The sequence below is a fragment of the Cajanus cajan genome, chromosome 11, assembly GCF_000230855.2.
Source record: "Cajanus cajan strain Asha chromosome 11, NIPB_CcT2T_4, whole genome shotgun sequence".
Taxonomy (NCBI): Eukaryota; Viridiplantae; Streptophyta; class Magnoliopsida; order Fabales; family Fabaceae; genus Cajanus; species Cajanus cajan.
In genome coordinates this window covers 33,267,163-33,293,611 of record NC_138527.1, presented here as the reverse complement: position 1 = coordinate 33,293,611, position 26,449 = coordinate 33,267,163, and the positions used below count along the sequence as shown (strand labels likewise).

Below are 26,449 nucleotides of genomic sequence, written 5' to 3'. Positions count from 1 at the left end.
GAAGGGGGTGCTGTGGTTCCTCGGTTCGGGCCCCCCCTTTCGGACTATTGTCTGACCGAGGGGGTGCCAATTGGTATGGCTCCTCGGTTCGGGCCCCCCTTTCGGCCTATTGTCTGACCGAGGGGGTGCCAATAGGTGTGGCTCTTCGGTTCGGGCCTCCCTTTCGGCCTATTGTCTGACCGAAAGGGGGCGTTTTATCAGTTTAGGTACCCCTCTCGGCCTATTTCGTGACCGAAGGGGTACCCACCAGTACAGTTTCCAAAGAAAACAACTTGATATTTCTTAGTTGGAGATCCTCCAATTTAATGACCCTAGTCCGTTCCTTCACTACTCATACAAGTAGGCAGCTGTTGGATCATTTGCATCCAATAGATACTTCTCTTACGGGCTTAATATCTCAATGCACTATTAATTTAGTTGAGATGGTATCACATCATTACAGTTTTATACGCTTGCATTTTCACTGTCAAAAATCTTGCGGAGTGCCTCATTTTACAGTTTTATATGCTTCTTGATTAAGGATCACCGGTGAGAAATGGGCCCTAAGCAGGTAGCAAAAAAGGGTTGAAAGATACTAAAAACTAAAAGTCCCTTGCTTTGCATAGCTAAATTGATTAGGCTCTAATTTATGAATTGCAAATGCATGAATTAACCCTTCATTATACACCGCTATCCCTTTCATATTTCTTCTTAGCTATGTCCTATGTCCGCCTCTTCCAGAAAGAAAGAAAAATAAAAAACAAAAAGGAAAGCAATGCGCCAGTGCCTTAATTATATTTTTTCTTCTATCTTTGGATGGGTAAGGAAATAAAGAATAAAAGTAAAAGTAACTGAATTATAGGTTTAGAAGGTGAGTTTTGTTTTCATTGCCTACCAAACCACAATGTATAAAATGATAAAATTAAATCCACCTGAATTCACTGTCATATTAAAGTATAGAACACAATATAAAGGAAAAAAAAAAGTTTAATTAAGCGAAAGAATTGACAAATGCTTCCAAGGCAGGAAATGCTACAAGCCTTAGCAAGGCCTAATTGTGGAAGTTACAACCTACCAATAAAAGCATAGTATAAACTAAAATTACATAAATTTAAAACAAAATGGAGAGAGGATAATGTTAAATATCTTTGAATGAGTAAACTGTATTCCCTGTCACTGATATCTGAATTCCCTTCTTCACCGTTCACCACCAAATGTTCCTGAACAATGTCGAAAGACATCTTCCATTGCCTTAAACCCATGTCACTGTTGGGAAATTCTTTTTCTCCATGTGCACATATCCACTGATCAACGATTAAAGCTAAAGATGCTACCTGTTCTTTTTGGTTTTTTTGCTACGTAGGGAACTGTCTGGAGTACGACTATCAAGCTTGCGTTTTACCCCTGCTTGTTTTGGTGGACCATTCTCCTTGAGCAATTTTGTTTTGGCCTTTCTGGCAGCTACTGTAGGTCTTTTTGTCTTGCGTTCCTTTGGTTTTTCTCCTCCAGGGACTTTCTTGTGCACATCAGATTTCGTTGCTCGTAGACCCTGGTAAGATGTATTGGGTTTTCTGTTTGATCTGTTATTACTGCTTGAAGGAGACCTTGAAGCCACAGCCAACCTCTTTGCAGGGGTACTAGGAGCTTGTGATGATGATGGGTTTGGCCTTTTCGATGGGGTAGCATCTGCTTTGGCACGAGAGAGTCTCAACTCTCGGTCTCGAAGCTTCAAGTTCCGTTTCTTAACAACAAATTTAGCAGCTTCCTGCATTTACAAGACATCAATAAATATTAATCAAGAGTTCTTGGGGATAAGACACAGAAAGAAGATTAAACATTCTTTATGCCATTTTTTCTTTTCACGTGCGATAACATTACCTTTCATAACAACAACCAAACAAGTCTCAATTTATTCCCAGTCAAACACCAATTTGAATATCAACACGACACTGTGCTTTTATGCCAGGAAAACATGATGAATTAACAGTGTAAACCAAAGAATAATTCATTGCATAAAGAAAAGCTATCACAAGTTAGCAATCAACATATCCTACCCTAAAATGTAAGGCTGCTCATAGTTCAGTTAAGAAAGAAAACTAAACCGAGTTGAACAAAAGTTAAAAATAAAAAATAAAAAATAAAAATAAAAATAATTGAACTATTTATTTTTAATTTTGAACTGAATTAGTTTACAGTTTAGTGAACTAGTTTTATATTTAAAACTGAACTGAACTGAACATTTTTTAACTGGTTCATTTGTGCTGATTAAACCAAACTGTAAATTCTCTATTTACAATTTCTTCATAATTATAAAATAACAGTATTAGTTTTACAAATTTTGATTAAATTTCTATTTTAAAAAATGAAGCAGTGGGAAAAAAAGTAATACATAAAGAATAAAAGTATGGTTATAAGTGCAGTGTTCTCGAAATCCTCTATTAGGCAAATGCAAGAAATTTCTCGAGGCAATTTTATTGAAAGAAAATTATTAATGTTTATTTTAATTGAATACTCCTAATATATTATTGTTTTTGAAAATAATAATTTGGCAGAATTATAATAAAAGTAAACCATATCTATTTCATAATATTGAAGGTTAGTAATTTATTGAAATTCTAATTATTGATAAGTGAGATGAATTATAAATGAATGGGGAAGGGGAAGAAGAATTTTAATTGAAATGAAAAAAATACAAATTGAGATTAAAGGGACGATATATTGAAAAAAGTAGTCGGTTTTGGAAACAGAGAATACAACACTGTTCTTAAAGAGAATGTAAAAATGTAGTGACAGTGCACTGAACAATGAAGGAACAGTTTTGATTTATAAACTGAACATGAAAAAAAAGTTCAGTTAATCTTTAAAAGTAGTTTAGTTTTTGAAGATCAATTTAGTTCAGTTCACTAATAAATTATTCAGTTCAAAATAATTTTTTTCGAACACCCCTACTAAAATGCTCCTTTTGTACACACACTAAACAACATTTGAAAGGTCAGCAGTCCTCACCAGAGGTATCGGACTTGAGCTATGCAAGCCAATTGAGGGTCATCACCCATCACCGACTTAAGCTATATAAAATGGAACGTGTATTGAAATTATGCTAATTTTTCCATAAGTAACCAGTTTTTCTCACATTTTTTTGTTTACTCTTAATTGCACGATCAAATTTTAAAGAACATGTGCAAGTCCATCCACGCTAATTTTGCAAAGTTATATAGGTTTCTTCATTGAAAGAAAATGTCTTATTGGGTGTCACCCATTGTTAGGTCTGTTAATAAAAATATCTATAAGTTCTAAATATTTGCTACTTATTAATAGGGCACGGGTAAACAGAGGGCCAAAATCAGAATTTCAAATCATATGGACTTAAAACAGTGTAAAATGCAGCTTAACTGTTACAGCTCCAGTCTTGTACATAACAACATATTATAATTATCAATCGCAGATACAAAACTGCTATATTGGGTTAACACATTGTGTGATGACATCTATTACGATATAATGTATTTTATATATTATATATTATTTAACTGGTGTTGTTTATGTATGATATAAACATAAGAAAATGACCTAAAATTAAGCATTTTTAATTAATAGTCCAAAAACAAGGTCTTTTAAAGGAATGCAGTTATTTTCTAAACTGAACACATAACAACCAAAGTCAAGGAATATAAATGTAAAAGAATCAAAATAGAGACCACTTATAAAAGTAGGGAAACAGCTTCAGAAAACAGGACACGTGAGGCTACCCAGCCACTCAGAAAACAAAAACGGAATGAAACAAGGAATAGAGACCAACAGAAGGTTATGAGGTAATGCATAAGATGTTTGGTAGTAGACAACACCCAGAGTGCTTTGAGCTGGCCAGAAACACTGCCAGAAAGCTGGATCCGTGTAAGAAAGGTTTGTTTAGTCTCAACTCTCAAATCAGAAGCACATGGGTTTTCTGATGTAAAACATTGAGAAATGGAAGAAAAAAATACCCCCAAAAGTGGCTCCAATGATGCACAAAAACAAAATGCTAAATAGGGAACATTGCCCTGTGAAGAATGAGGAAGCACTGCAGCAGAAGCAAATGCCACATTTCCATGATAGCAGGCATGATTGGCAGCTGATATTCTAGCTATTTCAAAACATTCTGCGACAGCAAATGAATAGTGACCCAAGGCTGCATTGCAATGCTCCCCCGCAATAGTAATAACTACGAACATATCAGCCTCTAACTAATAATACTAACATTGAAAGAAAGTATCTTTTAAAAATGATGTGTACCTAGTTACACTATAGACCTGCCACAATATATGAAGCAGGCAACCCGTACCACAGTAGGTAAACAAAAACTCAACACAAGATCAATCAACTGTCAATTTTAATCTTTATGATCCAGGTTATAGCACAAAATATCTCCTTTTCAGAGATAAATAACATGCAATTTTAAAAGTAATCATACAAATACAATGGCTTCTCCAACAAAAAAAATGAGCCATTATGGCCTTATCAACCACAAATAGCTCCATTAATTTCACCAACGAAAGCAAACTATCAAAGTACTTGATAACATCATTATAACATATATGAGCTAAATATGTAGAGAACCTAGTGTAAGAAATTTTGCGAAAACGTAAGTAACTATTCGGGTACCTGAACAGCATACCTTTGTTTTAAACAGAACATAGGCAATACCCTTTCCAACACTAAGATGAGGATCTCGAATGACTCTGACAGCTTCTATATTTGATTCTGTGTTGGATATACCACAAAACAACTGATACACCTCTTCATCCTGCATAGAAGGATCACATGTTAGATCCATTAGACAACAATAATGCAATTCTGTGACCTCATCACCACAAATATAAAACTATTTACTGGAAACACACCTTCACATCAAATGGTAGGTTGCCAACAAAAACAGTTCTCTCATTATCATAAAGTGGAACACTCTCCCCTTTATGTTTCTTGCGGGGTGGGCATGCCCTATCAACACGAATGTGATTTCCTTCAACCTACAGCCATATGAATAAACGATAACATTTAAATAAATGTCAACTGCAAACCTTCACAATAAATATACAAGGTTAACACCATATTTGATCCACTCCAACCCAAATTAGCGAAACAGGGCCATACCAGTGTCATGTTGTGCGACAAAGAAGCCTGGGCCGATTGCTCAGTTTTGAAAACAACGTATGCATGAACACTGCAAAACACAATAATTTTCAATTAGAAACATGTGGAAAACGGTATCATTTACAGAAAAATGCTAGTAATCTTATCAGAATATCAGACTGAATACAAGGCTTAGACCACTGAAAACAAAAAAGAAAAAAAAAATTCACTTGCAAAATAAAATACATGAAAGGAAATTTTGTAGCTCTCCTTGAAAATAATTAAACAAAACATAACGATTTCTCCAAGTCCAAAATAAGCAGAGTTAACCATTTCCCATAGAATCATTCCAGATCAAATGAATAACATATATGGTTTGTTTGGCCAATTTTTCCAGAAGCAATTCTAGGAAAGCAAAATAAGAAAGAAAAATAAAATAAGTTTCTCTATAAGCTAATTTGTAGAAACTCTTTGCAATTAACTTTTCCAAAATCTCATCCTTGACTTATGCATAAGCGAGGTTTAACTCACATAAAAACTTATTTTGAATTTTCTTCCTATGTTTATCTTTCAGAAATGCTTCTCGAAAAGCTTATCCAAACAAACCCATACAAAATAACCACATTCTCTACAAACAATTAACAATATCCGGAGAAGTCATAGCTCAATACCCAGTTATCATTCCATTCAGAATCTTTACCTATCAGCAGCATCATTTATTTTCTTCGCAAGGATAGCTCCTTTTCTTGGTTTCTTGGTCTGGTTCATCACAAAAACAAACAAACATAAATAGAGTTACATCCCGCCAGAAAAAATTGAAATCTCAAAAGTACAAAACACACGCACATAAGAACAGAAAAACCTACATCCTGAATTGGGACAGAACGAATCCTCACGGACTCAACCTCGCCAAACTTCTTAAACTCTTTCAACAGAGTCTTCTTTTTCACCTTGAGAGGCAAATTCCCAACAAAAATAGTCCTCAAAAGCTTATCCTCATCATCAAAACCCTCCTTTGAAACCATCATATCAGCTGGATCATCCAACGTCTTCCTCTTGCTCCCAACCGTTTTATTCTCAATCCCTTCATTTGCGCCATTCTCCACTGCCCCATACTTCTTCTCCTCCCACTCCTTCTCAACTTCGTCCCTTTTCCTTTTCCTCTTCCCAATAGCTTCTGCGGCCAAATTAGGGTCTCTTTCCCTTCCTTCATCGGAAAGGCGTTTTCTCTTCTTCTCCGATTTCTTCGAAACTTCGATTACGGGATCGGAATCGAGGGGTGGGGTTGGGGCTTTCTCCTTGTGCCTCTTCCGCTTCTTCTCTTCATCGGCATCGGGGTTCACGGGGGCAACGTTGTTGGGGCTCTCAGTGTGGTTGGTTGAGTCGGAAAGTGGAGCGGGTTTTCTCCGAAAAGGGTTGTCGTCGGAAAATAGAGAGGCGGCGGTGCTTTGTTCCGGCGCGGTGCTGAAGAGCTTGGTGAAAATGCTGGAAGGGGATGAAACGGTGTCGGTTTGGGGCGAGTCCTTAGATTTCTTCTTGCCCATTGGTGAATTGGAAATTGATGGAGGAGCTGTTCCCAGAAACAGACTCAGAGAGCTCTTCTAATAAGAAACCCTAAAATCAGTTTAAGGGAGGCAAGGAAGGTAAATCCGTAAATCCGTAAATGCAATTGCTAGGTAGGAAATTTTAGATATTTATTTTCACAATAAATAAATAAATATATATATATCATTATTTTATTTTGGTTATATTTTTTATTAATAAAAAATTACAAAAAAAATATTTAAGATTGGAATATCTTATCCATACTGTCCATTTATTATCAATAACTTAATTAAAATCTTATCTAATAATTTCTACGCAATAAAAATTTATGTTATAAGTACCTAAAATTTAATAAATTATAATATTTAAATATATAGGTCAATATAATTTTAAAATTTTATGTGTTATTATTTAAAAATTTATAAAATATTATTTTATTTTAAAATTTAAAAATTAAATTTTGATTGAAAATAAAATAAAATTTAAAAAGTAATATTTTTTTAAAAAAATAACATTACATATCACAATAAGTTTAAAATAACAAATAATTACTAATTACTATTTATCTAATTTTAATTTATAAGAAATAAATAAAATTCAAATTAAAAGATAATTATAAAATTATTTTATATATTAATTTAAATTAATGAAACAAAAGTATCGAATAATTTTTAAATTTTTAAAAAAATTTACAGATTTAATCTATACATTAAGAATTTTAAATTGAATAATTAAATCATTAAAATTTAATTTAAAATATAAATTATTCAACCAAGTAAATTTACTTCCTAAAATAAAGGATACGTCCTCATTGCTTATTCAAATTTAAGTAATTGGCTAACACTTTTCACTTTTCATTCACTACATCAAACTCAGCGAATAACAAATATTAACTACCTTTTGTAAAGAGATAAAAAAGGAACCCACCGAATTCATAGCCTCATATATATAAAATTACAAGAAATGTGCAAGTTATGGAAAATTGAGAAATCACAATTCAAAATAAATACATTTCATTTTGAAAAGATGATACTTGTTAAGGCAAACAGAGGCTTAAAACAAATAGTTTTAATTTTGCACTTCCTTGATCTCCAATAAGAACCACAAGTTTTTAAAGAAAAAGATGAGATCTTCCAACTCTTAGCCACTACCCAGTAACCAAATGCTCCTAAAAGAACAAAATCACAACACTTAACAATGTTTGTTTCTGCCAAATTTAGTCACACAACCAAACGGTGTGTGAATGTCTAGATGACAAGAGGGAGTTAGAATCTGGCAAGGAGAAGCGCACAAATGAGTGTAGCAAGGACGAAACTGTATAGTCATAGATGCACAGTGGAGAGGGCCACTTTAGTATCTTTTGTTTCCAAAGAGCATTGTTATATATTTCGAAAAAAATTTTGAATAATATTTTTAAATAAATTTATTATAAAATAATTATTTAATTTAAAATTTTATTATTTAAATTAATTTTTATTTAATCGGATTAAATTTCACAACAAATTTTCGGAAAATGAAGCATTTTTCTTTCTAAAAGGTCAATAGTTGTAGAATTACTTAAGCCACTGTAGCTGCAACGACAAAAGTGCTGAAGCGATAAACATGAGGCATTTAACCTTAATAAATTAAAAAAGTATTTTTTAAACGGAAAAACGTCTGAGCCGCGGACGTTTTGGAAAAATATATAGAAAAATCGTGGATATGCTTGAGTTCTAGCTTGCGCCTCCTTGGTTGGCGTGTTCCTTATTCACGTGCTTCTGATCCCTCTGAACCTCCTTCACGTCCGGTCTCGTCGGTGCAGGCTTCAGAAGATGCCAAGGATGCCACAGTGTTGAACAGAAAGCGTCAGCTGGAGTGACGCTTCTGAGTCCCGATTGCCTCTTTAAATAAGAGGGTGAACGAGTGAGGGAAGCAGAAGAAGAAATTGAAGAGAAGGAGTAAGTGAAAGATCGGCCGCGAGCGAAGAAGAAAATATAAATTAGAAGAAGACATTTGAGTGTGAGAGAAGAGAAGGAGAGTTGTGCGAAGAAGAACAAGGTAAGTTTTTTATTTTTTAATATTAGTATTTTGAATTTTTATATATATAATTTTAGCCTTTAGATTTATTTATGTGAAAAATTTGTTATTCAAATTTTTAGAAATTTAGATTTTTTAAGTCTTAAGAAATAGAAGAGTGAATAATTTTAATTTTGCATGATTTTAATTTTTTTTTATGTTGATGTCCATGTTGAGAGATAAAAAAAAGTGATTAATTGTAGTTTGGATTTAGAATTAATTTTGTTATGTCATATGTGGCATATAATTTAATTTACAATAATTTTTTTTTTTAAATTAGATTGAAGTTTTAAAATTTTTTTTATGATTTTAATTATATGATTTTTGTGCTGTAGTATAAGATTATTTTATTTAAAGTTTAATTATTTATTTATTATTTAGGGGTTTCAATATTTATTATTTAAATTTTATGTACGTATTTCTTGATTTTGTATAATAAAGTTGATTAATTTATATACTTGAAGTTTATATTTGATATTTGTGTGTATATATACTAATTTAATATTTATTTATCTTTTTAACTTTGATTTACTAATTGTGAATATTGTATAGTTAATAGTTATAATTTCATAATGCCTCATCAAAGAGTTAATCCGGGACCCATTAATGATTCATTGTTGAGTATGCAATCAATTCACGTCTCTGAGCACATATGGAATGGTCAGCCTGATAGAGTTCTTCGTATTAGAAGAGCTACCAAAAGTGGCCATCGAGATGGGTCAATTCCTAACGAAGTTAGACCTTTTCTTGCACGAGCGGGGATGTTGGGAGTGGCTGAGATGTCATACTTTCCTATTGACCACCACTTAATTTCAGCATTAGTTGAGCGGTGGAGACCCGAAACTCACACTTTCCACATGACATTTGGGGAGTGTACAATTACATTAGAAGATGTTTCAGTTTTGCTTGGTCTTAAGGTACATGGCGACCCAATTACTGGTTGTTCGACATATAGATGGGTTTCACTTATTGAAGATTTATTGGGAATTATACCACCAACAAATGCAATTAAAGGTGGAAGGCTGAAGATGAGTTGGGTTGATCAATACTTTTCGGATGTTTCCATGCATGTGCACAGTGTGCAACAAATGGAACGATATGCCCGAGCTTATATTTTGCGATTGCTTGGAGGTATGCTTTTTTCTGACAAGTCTTCAACATTAGTACCAATGCGATATTTGGTCATGCTAACAGATTTAGATCGATGTGGGCAACTAAGTTGGGGATCAGCCGTGCTTGCTGATTTATATAGAGAATTGTGTGTTGCCACTAATTATGACCATAAGGAAATTAGTGGGGCATGTGTTCTACTACAGTTGTGGGCATGGTATCGGATGCCATATTTTGCACCCCTAATGAGACCATTAAATATTGTTGGCGTTCCATTAGGTGCAAGGTAATATTTTAAATTAAATTGTCTTATTAAATATTAATTTAACATTAGAATAACATTTTTAATTAATTTGTTATTTTCATATTTTCAAGTGGAATAGTGCCTTGCATGCACCAAGAGAAGAACAAAAGAAAACTATTGTTCAGATTCGCGATGCTTTAGATAAGATGAAGGATAAAGATGTATGTTGAAAGCTTTTGTTATTTACAGTTTTAAAGTGAATATGTTGAAATTAGTATTCATTTATGAGTTTTTTTTGTGTTTTTTTTTATGCAGTTTGTTTGGCAGCCATACTTTCAATATTTTTATTCTCTACCATCATATTGTGTAGAAAACACAAATATTTGGAGGGCGTCAGTGCCGTTGATAGACTTTCATATAATTGAGTATCACCATCCTGACCGTGTGATGCGTCAGTTTGGCATGGTACAACACATTCCTCGTCCTCCACGTCAACCAGATAATTTGCATGATCTAACTTTACGTGGTAAAGATGATATTGATTGGCGTGTTCAACATGCTATTTTTGTACACGAGTGGGAAACAAGGTTAGACTGTATTTGGACACAAGACTCTTGTACTACTACACATTTAAGTAGTAACTCAGAGTACATGGTGTGGTATAAAAGACACACCAGACGTTGGATTGGGCACATTACTGCAAAACAAGGTTATGTGGTAAGTCATATATGACAATAAATGTTTTGTAATTAATTATTTTGGTTTATATTTGTGTTTTATATCACGTTGAACATGTAAAATTAACATTTTTTTTATGTATAGGAGGACATTATTGAGGAAATGTATCATAAGGCTAAAACAGAACCTAGAAGTAGTTTTTCGATGAAAGAATTGACTGATAATCTTGCTAACTGCCTAGAGGTATTCGGTGAATTCCACCGACTTCAATATCCCTCTATAGGTGCTCCAACACCATCACAAGATGAGTCTAAACCAGTTGTTGTGAAAAATATTGGGGCAGGCCGACAAGAGGGTCGTGGCCTTGGACGTCGACGTAGGCGTGTAGAGCACGAGTCTATAGAGGTATTTGTGCCATCACATGACCCCCCTGCGGGTACTTATTACGCTTATCCAGTGACACCATCCGGGGGTTTTAATCCGTATGTATATACTGCAGATGATACTAGTGTTGAAACTCCTAGTTCTGCTGCTAATGTTTCATCTCCGTTTGATACACATTTACTACCTTCATCTGGATGTTAGACATCATGGCTGTGAATGTATTTTAACACCTCATGATTCAACAAATTCACGATGGAGGCCTAGGAGATGATTCATTTGTATTTGTTTTATACTTTTTGTTTTTTATACTTTAAATTATGTAACAAACTATAATTTATAATTTATGTTATTCATTTTGATATTTGATTACTTCAACAATTTGTTGTGTTCTCTTTATTTTTCTCCCCATTTCTAGCTCGAAGTTCTTATATATGTGGTTAGTCATGTTTGTATGTAAAAAATGAATGCACAATATCAAAGCAACTAGTCAAATAAATTGTTCACATGTTAAGAATCATGAGTATGATTTGTCATTTCTGTCTGTAAAAAATGAAAGGCCTAGATTCGACCTACGAAATACACGCACAAGATCAAAGTAACTAGTCAAATTAATTGTTCACGTGTTAGGAATTCTGAATATGTTTTGTCATTTATAATTTTCTGTTTGTAAAAAATGGACGACCCAAATCTCATCGACAAAATGAATGAATAAGATAAAAATAATTAGTCAAATTAACTGTTCACGTGTCAGGAATACTGAATGTGATCTGTCATTTTTTGTCAGTACAATTGACGTTTTAAGTACAATTTATTTGTTCAACTGAAAATGTCAACAATACTGACATTTTTAGTATAATAATCTTCAACTAAAAAACGTTAACTGTACTGACATCTTCCTTGTAAAGTAAAGACGTCATTCCTATTGACATTTTACTTATAAATATTCACTTGACTAAAATAATTTATTTTAGTAAATTAAATTTTAAACAATTTATTTCTAAAAATATTAAAAAAATTATTTATTCAAGCCAAAAAACCTAAACATGAAGGCAAAAATATTTTAGATCAATGCTAAACTGCTATAATACAATTTTTTTAGCACTCTACTTGTTATATTTTTTATTAGTTAAATTTAATAAAAAATGTAATTTTAACATTCTATTTTTTTATAATTATTATCAACATATAACTAATTATATTTTTATTTTTATCTCTTTTTAATCCAGACAAAGACATCAATCTGGGTGTACAATTAAACATTTTCCTATTTTCCATAAGGTCACCAAGGTCATACAATTAATCTACTGTAGCTGCAACGAATGGAGAGCCTCAGTTTGGCAGATATTTTCCGAAAAGATCTCTCCACGGTAGTATGTTTACTGTTCAATTGTACAAAAGGTAGGCCCAATTTAATCATCCTGACATTTGATTGAAAAATAAATAAATTAAAGGTACATGTACTATCCATGTCGGATACCCAAACTAAGTTACATGACATCCGCCAACATGCAAGCCACAGTCCATTAAGTCCCAGTCATTCATAGGCCCAGCTTAACTCTATTCTCGTTTAAGGAAAAAAAATCTTAATTTATACCAAGATACACGTACATTATATATACGAAATTCACACATTTTTTAAAATTAACTTTAACATCAAAATCTCTTTTATAAGTACTATCTTATTTCAACACGACTAACGTGCCAAGCAGAAGAGATTCACCAATTTTATCATAGAAATCATCCCTAGACTGATTTCAGGTGAAAATAGTCCATATTTTATAAAAAAAAATTATGTAATAAATAATGTGGTAGAGAAAAAAAAAATCCATAATTTATAGGCATGTTACTGTCACTATGTTAGCTAATCAGCTTGAAAGCCACTCCCTAATCCAAATTTGGTTTGAATTTGCGCTTCAAAAAAAGGGAGTTTCAATTTTGCAATTAATATGTTAAAAGGTAAAGGCATCGAGCCATTAACAACAGTTTCAAAATCCATGCATGCTTACCAAGTTACCCTCAAGTGTGTTCTGTTTGGTGAACAAAAATAAAAGCTTTTCCCAAACCAAGGAATTCAATTCAGAGACGAAATTGCGGGAAAGAGGCACACTACAATTGCAGAAAGTGAATAGGCAAATCTTAATTTCAGCTTCCAACCGAAAAACACTTATTTCAACACATCAAGTTGAGAGTTGAGAAAAATTGAGCTTGGAACATGGTACTGAAGACAATGAAAAGCTGCACTGCATTAACAAAACTTTACAACTCCGTCCACTTATGTATGATAAATGTGAACGAAATAGCGCAAAACATTACATTTAGATGTAGAAGTAGAAACAAGTTACATTACATGGTAGTAGAGGTAGTTGTTTCTAGTGTATGGCCTTTGTTGTATGTAGCTGAGGGTTAGACACACCAACACAAACAAGACCATTTATTATTGCTATCTATCGTGTTGTTATAGTTAGATATATATATATAACACTAAGGTGCCATTCTCGAACCCCCTAACTACACGCGATCATCTCCGTCGCCGTCGCCGTCACTCCTCCGTTAACTTTCTCTTCATCATCCTCCCCTGCTTCCCACATGAAGTGCGCGTACGATCCCAGCACCGTGCTGCATATAAAACAAATTATTAATTATTATTATTCCCTTTTTGGCTAAAATGTAAGATATATATACCAATCATGAGGAGCGGCGTGAATTGCTTGATCGAAGTAAGATTTGGCTCTCTTTTCGTCTCTCTGCGTTTCCCAAATCAACGTTCCGTACAGCGAAAGCAATTCGCCGTCGCCAGGGTCCGCCAGAATCGCTCTTCCGTAATATTCCTCTGCTCTCGCCGCGTCTTTCTCCACCTGCATGCATGCGTCAAAATTCAAATGTTTCCTAAACATTCATTCATTTGTTTCTGTGGAATGATTAATTAATTTGTTTCACGCACCTCGTGAAGAAACTTGCCGTAGTTTCTCAGCAGAAGCGCATCCCTCGGGTTTGACTTCAACATTTCCTCGTAGTACGCGCCGATTCTGATCCGCTCGCCGCCGTTCCCGCCGGTGACAGTCGCTCCGCCGCGATCGCCTCCGCCGTCGCCTCCGAATCCTTGAACGACGTGCCTCGCCTTGCGCGGAGCGGCGTCGGAGAGGAGATCCTCCTCTTCAGGTACGATCGGCGGGAAGGAGCGCGATCGCGATCCGGTTCGGTTGAGATCCCGGCGAACGGCGGAACTCTCGGCGGCGCGGTCCGACGAGGCTTTGCAGGAATGCATTGAGAGCTTGGGCGAATGAGCGTGGTTGTTGTCGCCGGCGAAGGAGGCTTGGCGCGTGAGAAGGGCTCGAGGTGAACCGGTGTGGACCGGGCTCTGGACCAGCACGGAGCCGGTTCGGATTAGAGAAGCTCGCATAGTTTATTTTTTTTGAGTCTGAGAAGGTTGAGTGTGGAAAGAGTGATCACCCCTCACTTCTAAAAAGGTGTTCAACCAACTCATTTATTGCGTGGTGCTGATGGATAAACCAACGTAATTTTTACTCTGATCTTCGCCGTTGGATCAGATCCTAGGGTTGACCAAATTCTGAACCAGATTACGACACGCGTCCACTGTGCACGTGCACCCCCACTCCAGCATTACAATTTAATAATTTTTTTTTAATTAATACACGCATTCGTACGAAAAGGCACCTTCAATTTTGTTTAATCACTTTTTTTTTTTTTTTTTTAACGAATGCAAACAATAATCGATTAAAAATAGCGATTGAAAAGTAGAATCACAGGAAGTACCTGAATCGTGATTAGTGAAGATATTACGCCACGTAGATAAAGAATCACGTGATTAAGAGTAGAATTGTCGATGAGTGGCACGATTTGTTTTTTCTTTTTAATCTTTGTAATCGAAATTGTTTCTTTACAAATGTTTAATCGCCGAATTAAGTATGTACTGATTTCCTCTGCCTAGTTAAAATCAGAGCTTTCCGAAGTTATGTTGTCACTTGTAAATAGTAAAGTCTTGTGTTGCCAATTATACTACACTTTTTTAGTCAACAAAATAAACGGATTTTTATTGATGTAAAATGTACCAACAGTGCTCGTTAAAAAACAAAGAAATTCTCCCAACAATTCTGTTGCGGTAGTAACTTTATGTTTCTATAATATTTGATTTGAAATAAAAATGTAATTAACCGTATAGGTTATATATTGATTGCTGGGCTAATTAACCAAACTTAATGTTTCTACACAGCGATTATAGTAATTAAATCGCAATGCATACATAATATATATTGCCAATAGATAAAATAAGTAGACTTTTTTAATATGTTTTGTTTTTTCTGTATAATCAACAGAGTATTCGTCAAAAAAATTATAAAGTCCACCTCTTGATGAAAGAATTTTGTAAGGAAAGAAATGTGTAGAAACTTGTAATAACAGAAAAGTGCGAGAGAATCTAGTGATTCCATATGGAGAGATTGAAATAGTTACAAATATGGAGATGTAGATTTAATTTTTATTGTGATTGTTTTTTATTTTTATATAAAAAAAATAGAAAAGTGCGAGATTCCGCATGTCGTTGTTAGGGTGGTACAAGTGGTTGGTTTCCTATGTTCTCCAATGGTTTTGTAGAGAAAATGGTTTTGTCCGAAATACAGACAAATTGAGTAGAAAAGGTCAATTTAGAAAGGAAACTAGTTGCTTTTCTAACAGTAGACCAACTAGGATAAGGTTCATCTCCTTTCATATTCTTTGTTTGTGCCTGTTTTGATTTTTATCCAAGATAACATAATTATAATATAATATAATATAATATAAATAAATACATTAGATTTTTCTTTCTAGTTTTTGGACAGAATGAAATTTAACATATTCCAAGTGTAAATATATTATTAAATCTCAATTAAAATTTATCATACCACTAACAAATAAATTTGAAGATGTATATTAAATTAAATTATGCAGAGGCTCTTGATTTTCTTTAATCAAGATACAGTTGCTAAATTATTTAACGATTCATTGCTTCTGCATGAATTCACTTTGGAAAGTGAGCCCCAGCCCACGGGATGTTTCTCCATTTGGGTGACACGTGTACTCACAGGCCCGTCTCATCTCACGTGATAAAGACTCTATAAGCCCAACAAGTGCCACTTGGACCATGGTTTTTTTTACGTCGTTTATCTTGATTTAAATTTTTTACCCAAAAAACAAAATCCTAATTCAATTTTTATTTACTCTTCGAACGTGTTTGGATTCATGTTTATTTTAGTTGATTTAGATAAAAAATAATTGTTCCTGTTCGAGAACACTTGTCTCCTTGCTTCTTAGCTGCCTTCAAGTCTTTCCGAGTCTTCCGTGCCGACCGAATTACTAACTCCGAAGGGTGGGGAGGGTACCTGCAAAGGCACTCCGACGATCAAGTCAGTGTTCGGTTTAGAGCAATAAATGTGCTGGTGGGAATAGTAACGTACCTCATTTATGTCACACCACCTGTATATTTATAATGACATATGTGGGCCTGATGGGCCTTCATCCTTGGGAAATGGGTAATACATGATTTAACCTTAATCCTGTCTTAATCTAGTATGGTAATTAATGCCAAGTAGGCAGTTGGTTTGCCACGTGTTTATCATAGGCTCTTTCTTCAGGTTCTCGGCCAGACTTGGGGCCGAAGGGGTGTTCGGCCAGGCTTGGGGCCGAAGGGGTATTCGGCCAAGCTTGGGGCCGAAGGGGTGTTCGGCAAAGCTTGGGGCCGAAGGGGTGTTCGGCAAAGCTTGGGGCCGAAGGGGTGTTTTGAATAGTTTCATACCTCTTCTCGGGGTTTTTGGCTACTCACAAGACCGAGGAGTGCTCGCCCAAGCTTGGGGCCGAAGGGGTGTTCGTCCAAGCGTGGGGCCGAAGGGGTGTTGTGTTTCATTCGGCTAAGGCGTTCCTTTCGGTCTATTTCCTGTCCTGAGGGGACAGTTGGTGTGGTTTCTTGGTTCGGGCCCCCCTCTCGGCCCATTGTTCGACCGAAGGGGTGCCAATTGGTGCGTTTCATTAGTTTGGGTGCCCCTTTCGACCTATTGCATGACCGAAAGGGTGCTTACTAGTACACTACCCCCCCAAGCCCAAGGATGCAAGACGAAGGGGTTTTATACTTAGAGGCTCGGGGAGATTTAGGGTTTAGAACGTAGGGGGTTTTGCATTTTTGGGGAGTTGTGTCGTCAAGATAGTGACCGTTGCATGTTACCGTCGTCTTTGGGTTTCGTGCCTAGGGTTGTGTCCTTTGGGGCTCAGGTGCATTTATTGTGAGCCTTTTGGGTGGCCTCGAGTAGTCTATATAAAGTGTTGAAGTGGGGTTTCATTTTTCAAGCTTTCTCTACACGGCTTCTGTATATTTTCTTCACTGAGTCGAACACTCCCAAAAGGTTGGTTTTTGTTTTTTGATCTTTAGTGATAATGGCCACCGAAGGTGTTACATTGTCGTCAGGGTCCTCGGCCAGCGAGGGGGGATCGACCCAAAATCCGGATGCCGAGATGTTGGCGTTTAACGCCGAAGTAGAGGCGATTGGGGGTCTTAGTGAGTCGTGCCCCGAGCGAAGTGGGGATTCGGGGAGTTCCTCTGGGTCGGAATTGCCTGATGCCGAAATGAGTCCCGGGGATTATAGGCAAAAATTTCCCCCCTGTGAGGTCCCCGGGTACGACTGGGTTGATGGTGAAGTGGCGGCCTACTTCTCCCGTTTTCATGAGAGGGCCGCCGTGATACGCCTCCTTGGCCTTTGCACGTTGGGCCGATGGGAAGGTTGGGACCCTTATCCGATCATGCTTCGACGATGCCGGGCCGAAGGCCCTGGGGAGCTCGATCTGGTTTTCCTTGCTAAGCGGGAAGGCCAGGGGGATTTCTTTTACATGTACGAGTGTTTCTTCCGGGAGTTAGGGATGTCGCTTCCTTTTGATGATTTTCAGATGGGGGTCCTCCGTGTATTAAACGTAGCTCCGACCCAGTTGCACCCGAACGCGTGGGCTTATATGCAAGCGTTTCGGGTGTTATGTAAATATCATTATGTAGAGCCGACTGTAGGTTTATTTTTACATTTTTTCTGTACGCGTCCGTCTAATAAAACCGTGAAGTGGTTGTCGCTGATTCGGAATCCTGACCGACCGTTGTTGACGCCCTTCACATCGTCCTTTAAGGGCTTTAAAGCAGGGTTTGTGAAGGTGATCATAGACCCTGTAGTCGGTAGAAATTATTTTTACGATGCCGACGGGAAGCCTCTTTTCCCCTTCTATTGGACTCGTCAGCCTCGGAAGTACGATGACTTTCCTGAGGATATGATGACCGACGCCGAGCTGTCGGCTTTAAGCGTTCTTAAGGGATTGCCGAAGTGCATCCCGGCTCGGTTCCTGGTGCTGCTTCCCAAGTCGCCTCGGCCTCGTTTTGAGCTAGAGGGTATGTGGTGTTTTTATTTGCTGTTGCTCGTGCTTGTTAGGTTGATTTGTGACTTGTTGTATTTTTGCAGGTTGGATGGCGCAGCAAGGGTTAGGCTTGTCTTATCGGCAACTGATGAGGAACAAGGCTCCGGCTGGGTCCTCCGCCGAAGATCATCGTAGTGTCTCGATTGATCCTCAGCCACAGGTCATGGAGGCCCCCCGACCGACGCCCCCTGTCGTTGCTCTTCCCGATCCAAAGAGCAGGAAGAGAAAAGACAAGGGGAAGAAGAAACCTGAAGCGGCTGGCCCGGAAGGCTCGCGGCCAAAGCAACGCAGGGTCGAAGGTCCTTCGTCGGATTTGGCGGTCCCTTCGGCCATTGTGGCTAAGGACTTTTTGTCCGAGGAGATCCGTCCGGCAAGGATGATGTCGTCAGATCTTCTGTCTGCCCAAGGTCACGTGATGTTGGACGCGGCCACTCCCTCGGCGCGATGGGCCATGGCATGTGAGTTACATGTCCGGGCGACGGCTATTTTTAGAAAGATGGCTTTGGAGCCGATGGGCGAACTGCACAGTCTCCAGAAGAGTTTGGAGGACTCTAAGGCGGCCCTTCAAGAATCCCTCTCGGCCCAAGAGGCGCTCACAAGTGACAAGGCTGCCTCCGATGCTGAAATTGCCCGGTTGAAAGGGGCTTTATCGGAGATGGAGGCTCGGGCCTTGGCGGCTGAAGAAGCAAGAGTCCGAGAGGCGGAAGAGGCTGCTGCTCGGGAGGAACAGTCCAAGGCCGAGGCAGAAGCTGCTATGGCCGCCTTCCGGGCCGAGTGCGAAGGCAAGATCGTGAAGGAGCACGAGGAGGGGTTTTGGCATGCCGTTCGGCAGGCAACCCACTTCGGCGTTTTTCCCCCTGACTTTTCTTTCGAATTGAGCAAGGACTTCTTCCAGGGGGAATTCATGGATTTTGCCGAGGCGCCGGATAACCTTGAGCCAGATGATGCGGCGCCTCCCCGATCGGCCCCGGCAGAGGATCCTGGGACCACTCTGAATGATGATGACGAGACCGAGCAGACCACCAATGCTGATTAGGCGGCCTCGGCTCTCGTCTTTTTGATACATCTGTTTTGTTGATGATGTATAGGGATAGGGTATACTTTTGTTCTTCTTTTTTGATTCCTTAGGCCGAATGAGCCAAATTTGATTGTACCCCCCCGGCCGTTAGTGCCGTTTTTAACTTGAATGAAATCTTAGTTCCCGTTCGGGCTTTCCTTTTACTCTTGTTTATTTACATTGTTCCTTCATTCGTACCTTGGCCGAGCAAATTACTCGGGAGGGAATTGTTTTTTCAACCTTGGCCGAGCAAGTTGCTCGGGAGGGAATGTTACTTCGTCCTTGCCCGAGTTAAGGTACTCGGGAGGGAGTTGATTGTTCATCCTTGGCCGAATGAGGTAATTCGGGAGGGCATGTTACTTCGTCCTTAGCCGAGTTAGGGTACTCGGGGGGGAGTTGATTGTTCACCCTTGGCCGAACGAGGTAGTTCGGGAGGGCATGTTACTTCGTCCTTGGCCGAGTTAAGGTACTCGGGAGGGAATTGTTTTTTCATCCTTGGCCGAACGAGTTGTTCGGGAGGGAATGTTACTTCGTCCTTGCCCGAGTTAAGGTACTCGGGAGGGAATTGCTTGTTCATCCTTGGCCGAATGAGGTAATTCGGGAGGGCATGTTACTTCGTTCTTAGCCGAGTTAGGGTACTCGGGAGGGAGTTGATTGTTCATCCTTGGCCGAACGAGGTAGTTCGGGAGGGCATGTTACTTCGTCCTTAGCCGAGTTAGGGTACTCGGGAGGGAGTTGATTGTTCATCCTTGGCCGAACGAGGTAGTTCGGGAGGGCATGTTACTTCCTCCTTAGCCGAGTTAGGGTACTCGGGAGGGAGTTGATTGTTCATCCTTGGCCGAACGAGGTAGTTCGGGAGGGCATGTTACTTCGTCCTTGGCCGAGTTAAGGTACTCGGGAGGGAGTTGATTGTTCATCCTTGGCCGAACGAGGTAGTTCGGGAGGGTATGTTACTTCGTCCTTGGCCGAGTTAAGGTACTCGGGAGGGAGTTGATTGTTCATCCTTGGCCGAACGAGGTAGTTCGGGAGGGTATGTTACTTCGTCCTTGGCCGAACGAGGTAGTTCGGGAGGGCATGCATGATTTAACTTGTAATTAAATTGGGCAAATGAATGATTCGAAAGAGCTTGTTTCATTGATATGGTGCCTCGTTAAAAACCTTTCCCAGGAAAACCTCTTTCACATTTTTATAGAGGGCAAAACCTGAGGAAGGAAAAGAGTACACCGAAACAATTACATACTATTTAACTGAAATAATGTTTCAAATGCGTTGCGTTCCATGTTCGGGGAATAGCTTTTCCCGAGAGCTCTTCCAACTTGTAGGCTCCATTTTTCAAGTTATGCATTATGCGAAACGGGCCGTCCCAATTAGGTGCAAGTTTGCCCTGAGCCTTGTCTTTTCTTGCTTCTCCGGTAGTTCGCCACACGAGATCCCCAGCTTGAAATTCCCTTGGTTTTACTTTGGTTCGAACTTTCTTTGCTAACCTGGTGCGACATGCCTCCATATTGATGAGAGCTCGGTCTCGGATCTCTTCCACCAAATCCATCTCAATGTTGAGTGCTTCCCGGTTGGTGTCTTCATCGAACTGTGTTCGCCTTAGCGAAGGTTCGCCCACCTCAACCGGGATCATTGCATCTGTGCCGTAGGTCAGCCGGAAAGGGGTCTCTCTGGTTGAACTCTGTGGGGTGCACCGGTATGCCCATAGGATGTCCGGTAAGTGATCCGGCCAGGATCCCTTAGCTTGTCCGAGTCGTCGTTTTAACTCCTTTAAGATGACTTTGTTTGCCGCTTCAGCCTGCCCGTTGGATTGGGGATGTTCGACCGAGGTCATCTTATGTTTGACACCTAACTCGGTCAAAAATTCATTGAAGCGTCGATCGGTGAATTGTAGACCATTATCCGTTATCAAGGCGTATGGAATTCCGAAACGTGTGACGACATTCTTCCAGAAGAACTTTTGGACATTGTTGGCCGTAATATTAGCCAACGCTTCTGCTTCGATCCACTTAGTGAAGTGATCTACTGCCACTACCAGGAATTTCACTTGTCCCTTACCCGGCGGGAATGGTCCGAGAATGTCCATGCCCCAAACAGAGAATGGCCATGGAGTGGTTATAGGATGGAGCTCCTCTGGAGGTTGATGCGTCAGAGGTCCATGTTGTTGACATTGCCTGCAATGTTGTACAAACTTAGCACAATCGGTTTTCAATGTGGGCCAGTAGTAACCGGCCCGAATCACTTTTGTTGCGAGAGTCCGGCTTCCCGAATGAGTTCCGCACACTCCTTCATGAATTTCTCGGAGAACATAGTTTGCCTGCTCGGGAGTGAGGCATTTCAACAAGGGGGAGGAAATGTCTCGCTTATACATTTCTCCGGCAATCAACGTATACCGCGCGGCTGTGGTCCTCATTTTCTTCGCTTCTAGGGGGTCTTCGGGCACTTCCCCTGTCCGAAGGTGGTTTACTATGGCGTCCATCCAACACGGGCTTCCCTGATCAATCTTCAGGCATTCAGTTTCATTAATGCTCGGGCTAAGTAACTGTTGTTGTATCACGCTACGCAAGTGGCTGGTTTTCTTGCTACTAGCGAGTTTAGCTAGTTGGTCAGCCCGAAGGTTGTGTTCCCGGGGAGTGTGCGTGACTCGGACCTCTTCGAAGTTGCTTTTTAGCTTATGGAAAGCATGAAAGTATAATAGCAAAGTCGGATCTTTGATCTGGAAAGTGCCGTTAACTTGCCCGGTTACCACTTGTGAATCGCTAAAGCACTGGAGCTTAGTGATGTCGAGTTCGGCGGCCAACCTTAGTCCCGCGAGAAGGGCCTCGTATTCTGCTTGGTTATTAGAGGCTTTGAATCCAAACTGCAATGATTGTTCTATTATTATTGTCCCCGGTCCTTCCAAAATGATACCGGCGCCGCTGCCGTGTTGGTTGGACGATCCGTCCACGTGTAGTGTCCATAAGTGTGGCTCTGGAGTTACCGGCGAAGTGAATTCGTTGATGAAGTCGGCCATACATTGCGCCTTGATGGGTCCCCTTGGCTCAAAACGAATATCAAATTGCGACAATTCGATGGACCAAGCAACCATCCTTCAGGCCAATTCGGGCTTTCGTAGGACTTTTGCAATGGGGCTATCTGTTCGGACCAGTATCCGGTGACTCTGGAAGTAGTGTCGGAGACGCCTGGCTGTATGCACAAGGGCGAGAACGGTCCTTTCGAGATGTTGATACCTCGTTTCGGCCTCTTGTAAGACCCTGCTGATGAAGTATACCGGCCTTTGCTCTGTTTTTTCTTGCACTAATACAGTGCTGATGGCTTTATCTGAGACCGAAAGGTACACTATCATGTCCAGCTGAGGATCGGGTTTGGCAAGCAACGGTGGAGCAGTTAGTATCGTTTTGAAGTTTTGGAAAGCGGATTCACATTCATCGGTCCACTTAAACTTGGTGGCTTTCTTTAGTAGGGACATAATGGGTCTGGATCGGTCAGCCATGCAGGGCAGGAATCGGGCTAGGGAGGCGATTCGTCCGGCTAAGCGTTGCACTTCCTTTACATTAAGAGGGCTTCTCATATTGATAACGGCCTGACACTTATCCGGGTTGGCTTCTATGCCTCTTTTTGACAACATGAAACCGAGAAATTTTCCCCCTGCTACTCCCAAGGTGCATTTAGCTGGGTTCAATCGCATGTTGTGCCGCCTTACCTCGTCGAAAATCACTTTCAGGTCTCTTAAATGATCAGCGGCGGAGTTGGATTTGATCACCATATCATCCACGTAGACCTCCAAACATGCCCCAATTTGTTGAGAAAAAATTTTGTCCATGAGGCGCTGGTATGTGGCCCCTGCATTCTTCAAGCCGAATGACATTACCTTGTAACAGAAATTAGCTGAGTCTGTGATGAATGCGGTCTTGGTTTCGTCTGGGGGGGTACATCGGTATCTGATTATACCCCGAATATGCATCTAGGAAACTTAACCTCTGGTGGCCGGCCGCTCCATCGACCAATGCGTCGATGTGGGGCAGAGGGTAAGCATCTTTTGGGCATGCTTTGTTCAGATCTGTGTAGTCTGTGCACATTCGCCACTTCCCATTGGATTTCTTAACCATCACCACGTTGGCCAACCATGTGGAGTACTTGACCTCCCTTATGAATCCGGCTTGAAGTAATTTGGCAGTCTCTTCTTTTATCGCTTGATATCTATCTCCCCCCATTTTTCTCTTTTTCTGGGCGATAGGCTTGGCATCCCGGCAAACCGAGAGTCTGTGGCAGTGGAAGCTAGGGTCGATGCCCGGCATATCGGCTGCTGTCCAAGCGAACAAATCTGAATACATCAACAGGACTCGTTTAATGTTTTCCGCGTCGTCATCTGTTAACTGGGAACTTAGGTATGTAACTTGGTCCTCCACCTTCCCGAGCTGGAAAGGGACTGTCGTTTCCGTCGGCTCAACCCTATGTTCGTCTTCTATTCTGGGATCAAGTTCTAAGTCCTCCACTTTGCATTGACCAATATCTCCAATGACATTGACGTCTCGGCGTCGGGTCGTCTTCGGAGTTGGTTGTACCTTTAGACTAGCCAGGTAACATTCGCGGGCTGTCTTTTGATCGGCGTGCAGTGTAATGATCTTGCCTTCTTCCGACGGAAATTTCATTGCTAAGTGAGGGGTAGAGACGATGGCTCTAAGCCTGTTCAGGGAAGGTCGACCTAAGAGGATATTATACGACGTGTTAGCGCTTACCACAACGTACCGTATTTTTATCCTTCGTCTCTGTTGGTCGTCTCCGAAATAGGTGTACAGATCTATTGTTCCCCTTGTGTCCACTCGTTCACCGGAGAATCCCACCAAAGGTTCATCGTAAGGCGTCAATTCCTGTTCGGGGATGCCGAGCTGTTCAAAAGTTTTCCAGTATAAGATATCAGCCGAGCTTCCCTGATCGACGAGAGTTTTTCTTACAATGCAGTTATTAATTTCCACACTGATGACCATGGGGTCGTCTTGCACTGGGTCGACGCCTTGAAAATCCTGATCAGTGAATGTGATAGGGGGCATACGAATAGCAGCTGCCCGTCCTATGGTGTTAACCGATTTGATTGCCCTTAGGTGTCTTTTCCGGGCCGAGGAAGAACTCCCTCCTCCGGCGAAGCCTCCCGCAATGGTGTTTATAACTCGCCTGGGTTGGTTTCGGTCTCGCTGTTGAGTGTTTCTTTCTTGAGACCTGCTGCGTTCACGGGATCGGTGCCTTGGGGGTGCTCGTTCTCGATTCTCTCTTCGGTCCTCCTCCCTGCCTGTACGATAACTGTTTCTCCTGTTATCTCCTCGAACAAAATTTTGGAGATGTCCGGCTTTAACGAGATCCTCAATACGATCCCGAAGGGCGGAGCACTCTTCAGTAGTGTGTCCTCTATTCCCGTGGAATTGACACGCCTTGGATGTGTTGGCATGAGGCGGGGTCATGGCTCTTCGGGGAACAGCTAGTACTTCCGTGGCTAACGCCTGTTCCAACACCTTGGCCCTACTCGTGTTAAGCGGCGTGTATTGCATGTACCTTGGACCTCTGTTATTCTTCTCTCGGTTGGTGGTGTCTCGGGGACGAGGTTTGGGGAGCTCCTTGTCACTTTCTTTTTTGGCGAGAAACAAGTCAGGTCGGTTTTGACTTCTAAACTCAGCCAATTCCTCCATCTGCATGTATTTCGTGGCTCTTTGTCTCAGGTCGTCAAGGTCTCGGGGTGGTTTTTTACACAAGCTATTGACGAATGGGCCAGGTCGTAATGCTGTGGTTAAGTGATGCATGGCAACGGCTGGGTCCAAATCGCGAATAGATAGTGTCATTTTTCCAAACCTCTCCATGAAAGTTCTAAGAGGTTCCTTCTTCTCTTGGCGAATGTTGACCAACGCGATCGAGGTGAGTTGGTGCGGACGGCTCGTAGCGAATTGTATCACGAAGCGGGAAGACAAGGACGTGAAAGAGTCCACGGTCCCGGGTGGAAGCCTGGTAAACCAGTTGAGTGCCGGTCCCTTTAAGGATGTGGGGAAGACTTTGCAAAGAATAGCGTCCTCGTCTGTGTATAAGCCGACCTGGGTGACGAAAACATCCAAATGCTCTTCAGGGTCGGTGGTTCCGTCGTATTTTTCCAGGTCAGGTTTTTCCAATTGTCGGGTAAACGAGCCCCAGCAATTTCTGGCGTGAATGGAGTCCTTCCCTGTCTTCGTTGTTGGTCTTGCGTTGTCGCTGGTCCACCTGATGGGCGAGGAACATTGACTTCCTTATACCATCCGGACGATTCACCTTGGTCCCGGGTCGACTGGTTGCGTGTATCGTGCGACGGGTGCCATGTCCGATTATCGCTCCTGAGCTCGGCATTTTCTCTTCTCAGGGCCGATAATTCGTGAGCATCTTTTTCTCGAAGCCTCCTGAGTTCCATCATTTCGGCCTTCAGTTGCTCGATGGCCGACGACGGATTAGGCTGTTGAGATCGGTCCACGTATGACTCTTCCATTCCATCCTCGTTCTGATTAGCTTGTTGCCTAGGATTGTCCCGGGGCATCCCGTAGGGGTATTCTGTGGCAACGTTCTCTTGCTGACTTCTCGTAAGTACCATCTTGCTCCGGGGTCGAAGACCGCTCTAACTTCGGGGTCAAAAACCGTTCTAGCTTCGGCCCCACGGTGGGCGCCAAAATGTTCCTGTTCGAGAACACTTGTCTCCTTGCTTCTTAGCTGCCTTCAAGTCTTTCCGAGTCTTCCGTGCCGACCGAATTACTAACTCCGAAGGGTGGGGAGGGTACCTGCAAAGGCACTCCGACGATCAAGTCAGTGTTCGGTTTAGAGCAATAAATGTGCTGGTGGGAATAGTA

At 40.4% G+C, this 26,449-nt stretch overlaps 3 protein-coding genes across 3 annotated transcripts; 1 reads left to right on the top strand and 2 right to left on the bottom strand.

Moving 5' to 3' along the window:
• Positions 1-886: 886 nt before the first annotated feature.
• LOC109789118 (RNA-binding (RRM/RBD/RNP motifs) family protein) lies at positions 887-6,726 on the bottom strand. Its single transcript, XM_020347999.3, has 6 exons — positions 5,955-6,726; positions 5,789-5,847; positions 5,110-5,179; positions 4,860-4,985; positions 4,634-4,762; positions 887-1,744 (listed from the first exon to the last, which is right to left on the bottom strand). Exons 1-6 carry the CDS (start codon positions 6,630-6,632, stop codon positions 1,310-1,312), a joined length of 1,497 nt encoding a protein of 498 aa, XP_020203588.1. The 5' UTR covers positions 6,633-6,726; the 3' UTR covers positions 887-1,309.
• Positions 6,727-8,224: 1,498 nt separating this feature from the next.
• LOC109789120 (serine/threonine-protein phosphatase 7 long form homolog) lies at positions 8,225-11,473 on the top strand. Its single transcript, XM_083066433.1, has 5 exons — positions 8,225-8,670; positions 9,241-10,086; positions 10,175-10,263; positions 10,358-10,759; positions 10,865-11,473. Exons 2-5 carry the CDS (start codon positions 9,261-9,263, stop codon positions 11,303-11,305), a joined length of 1,758 nt encoding a protein of 585 aa, XP_082922559.1. The 5' UTR covers positions 8,225-8,670; positions 9,241-9,260; the 3' UTR covers positions 11,306-11,473.
• A 1,850-nt stretch (positions 11,474-13,323) lies between these two features.
• LOC109789115 (Tetratricopeptide repeat (TPR)-like superfamily protein) lies at positions 13,324-14,572 on the bottom strand. The gene is made up of 3 exons (XM_020347997.2): positions 14,046-14,572; positions 13,787-13,959; positions 13,324-13,720 (listed from the first exon to the last, which is right to left on the bottom strand). The coding sequence occupies exons 1-3, from the start codon at positions 14,502-14,504 to the stop codon at positions 13,609-13,611; spliced, it is 744 nt and encodes a 247-aa protein (XP_020203586.2). The 5' UTR covers positions 14,505-14,572; the 3' UTR covers positions 13,324-13,608.
• Positions 14,573-26,449: the final 11,877 nt, after the last annotated feature.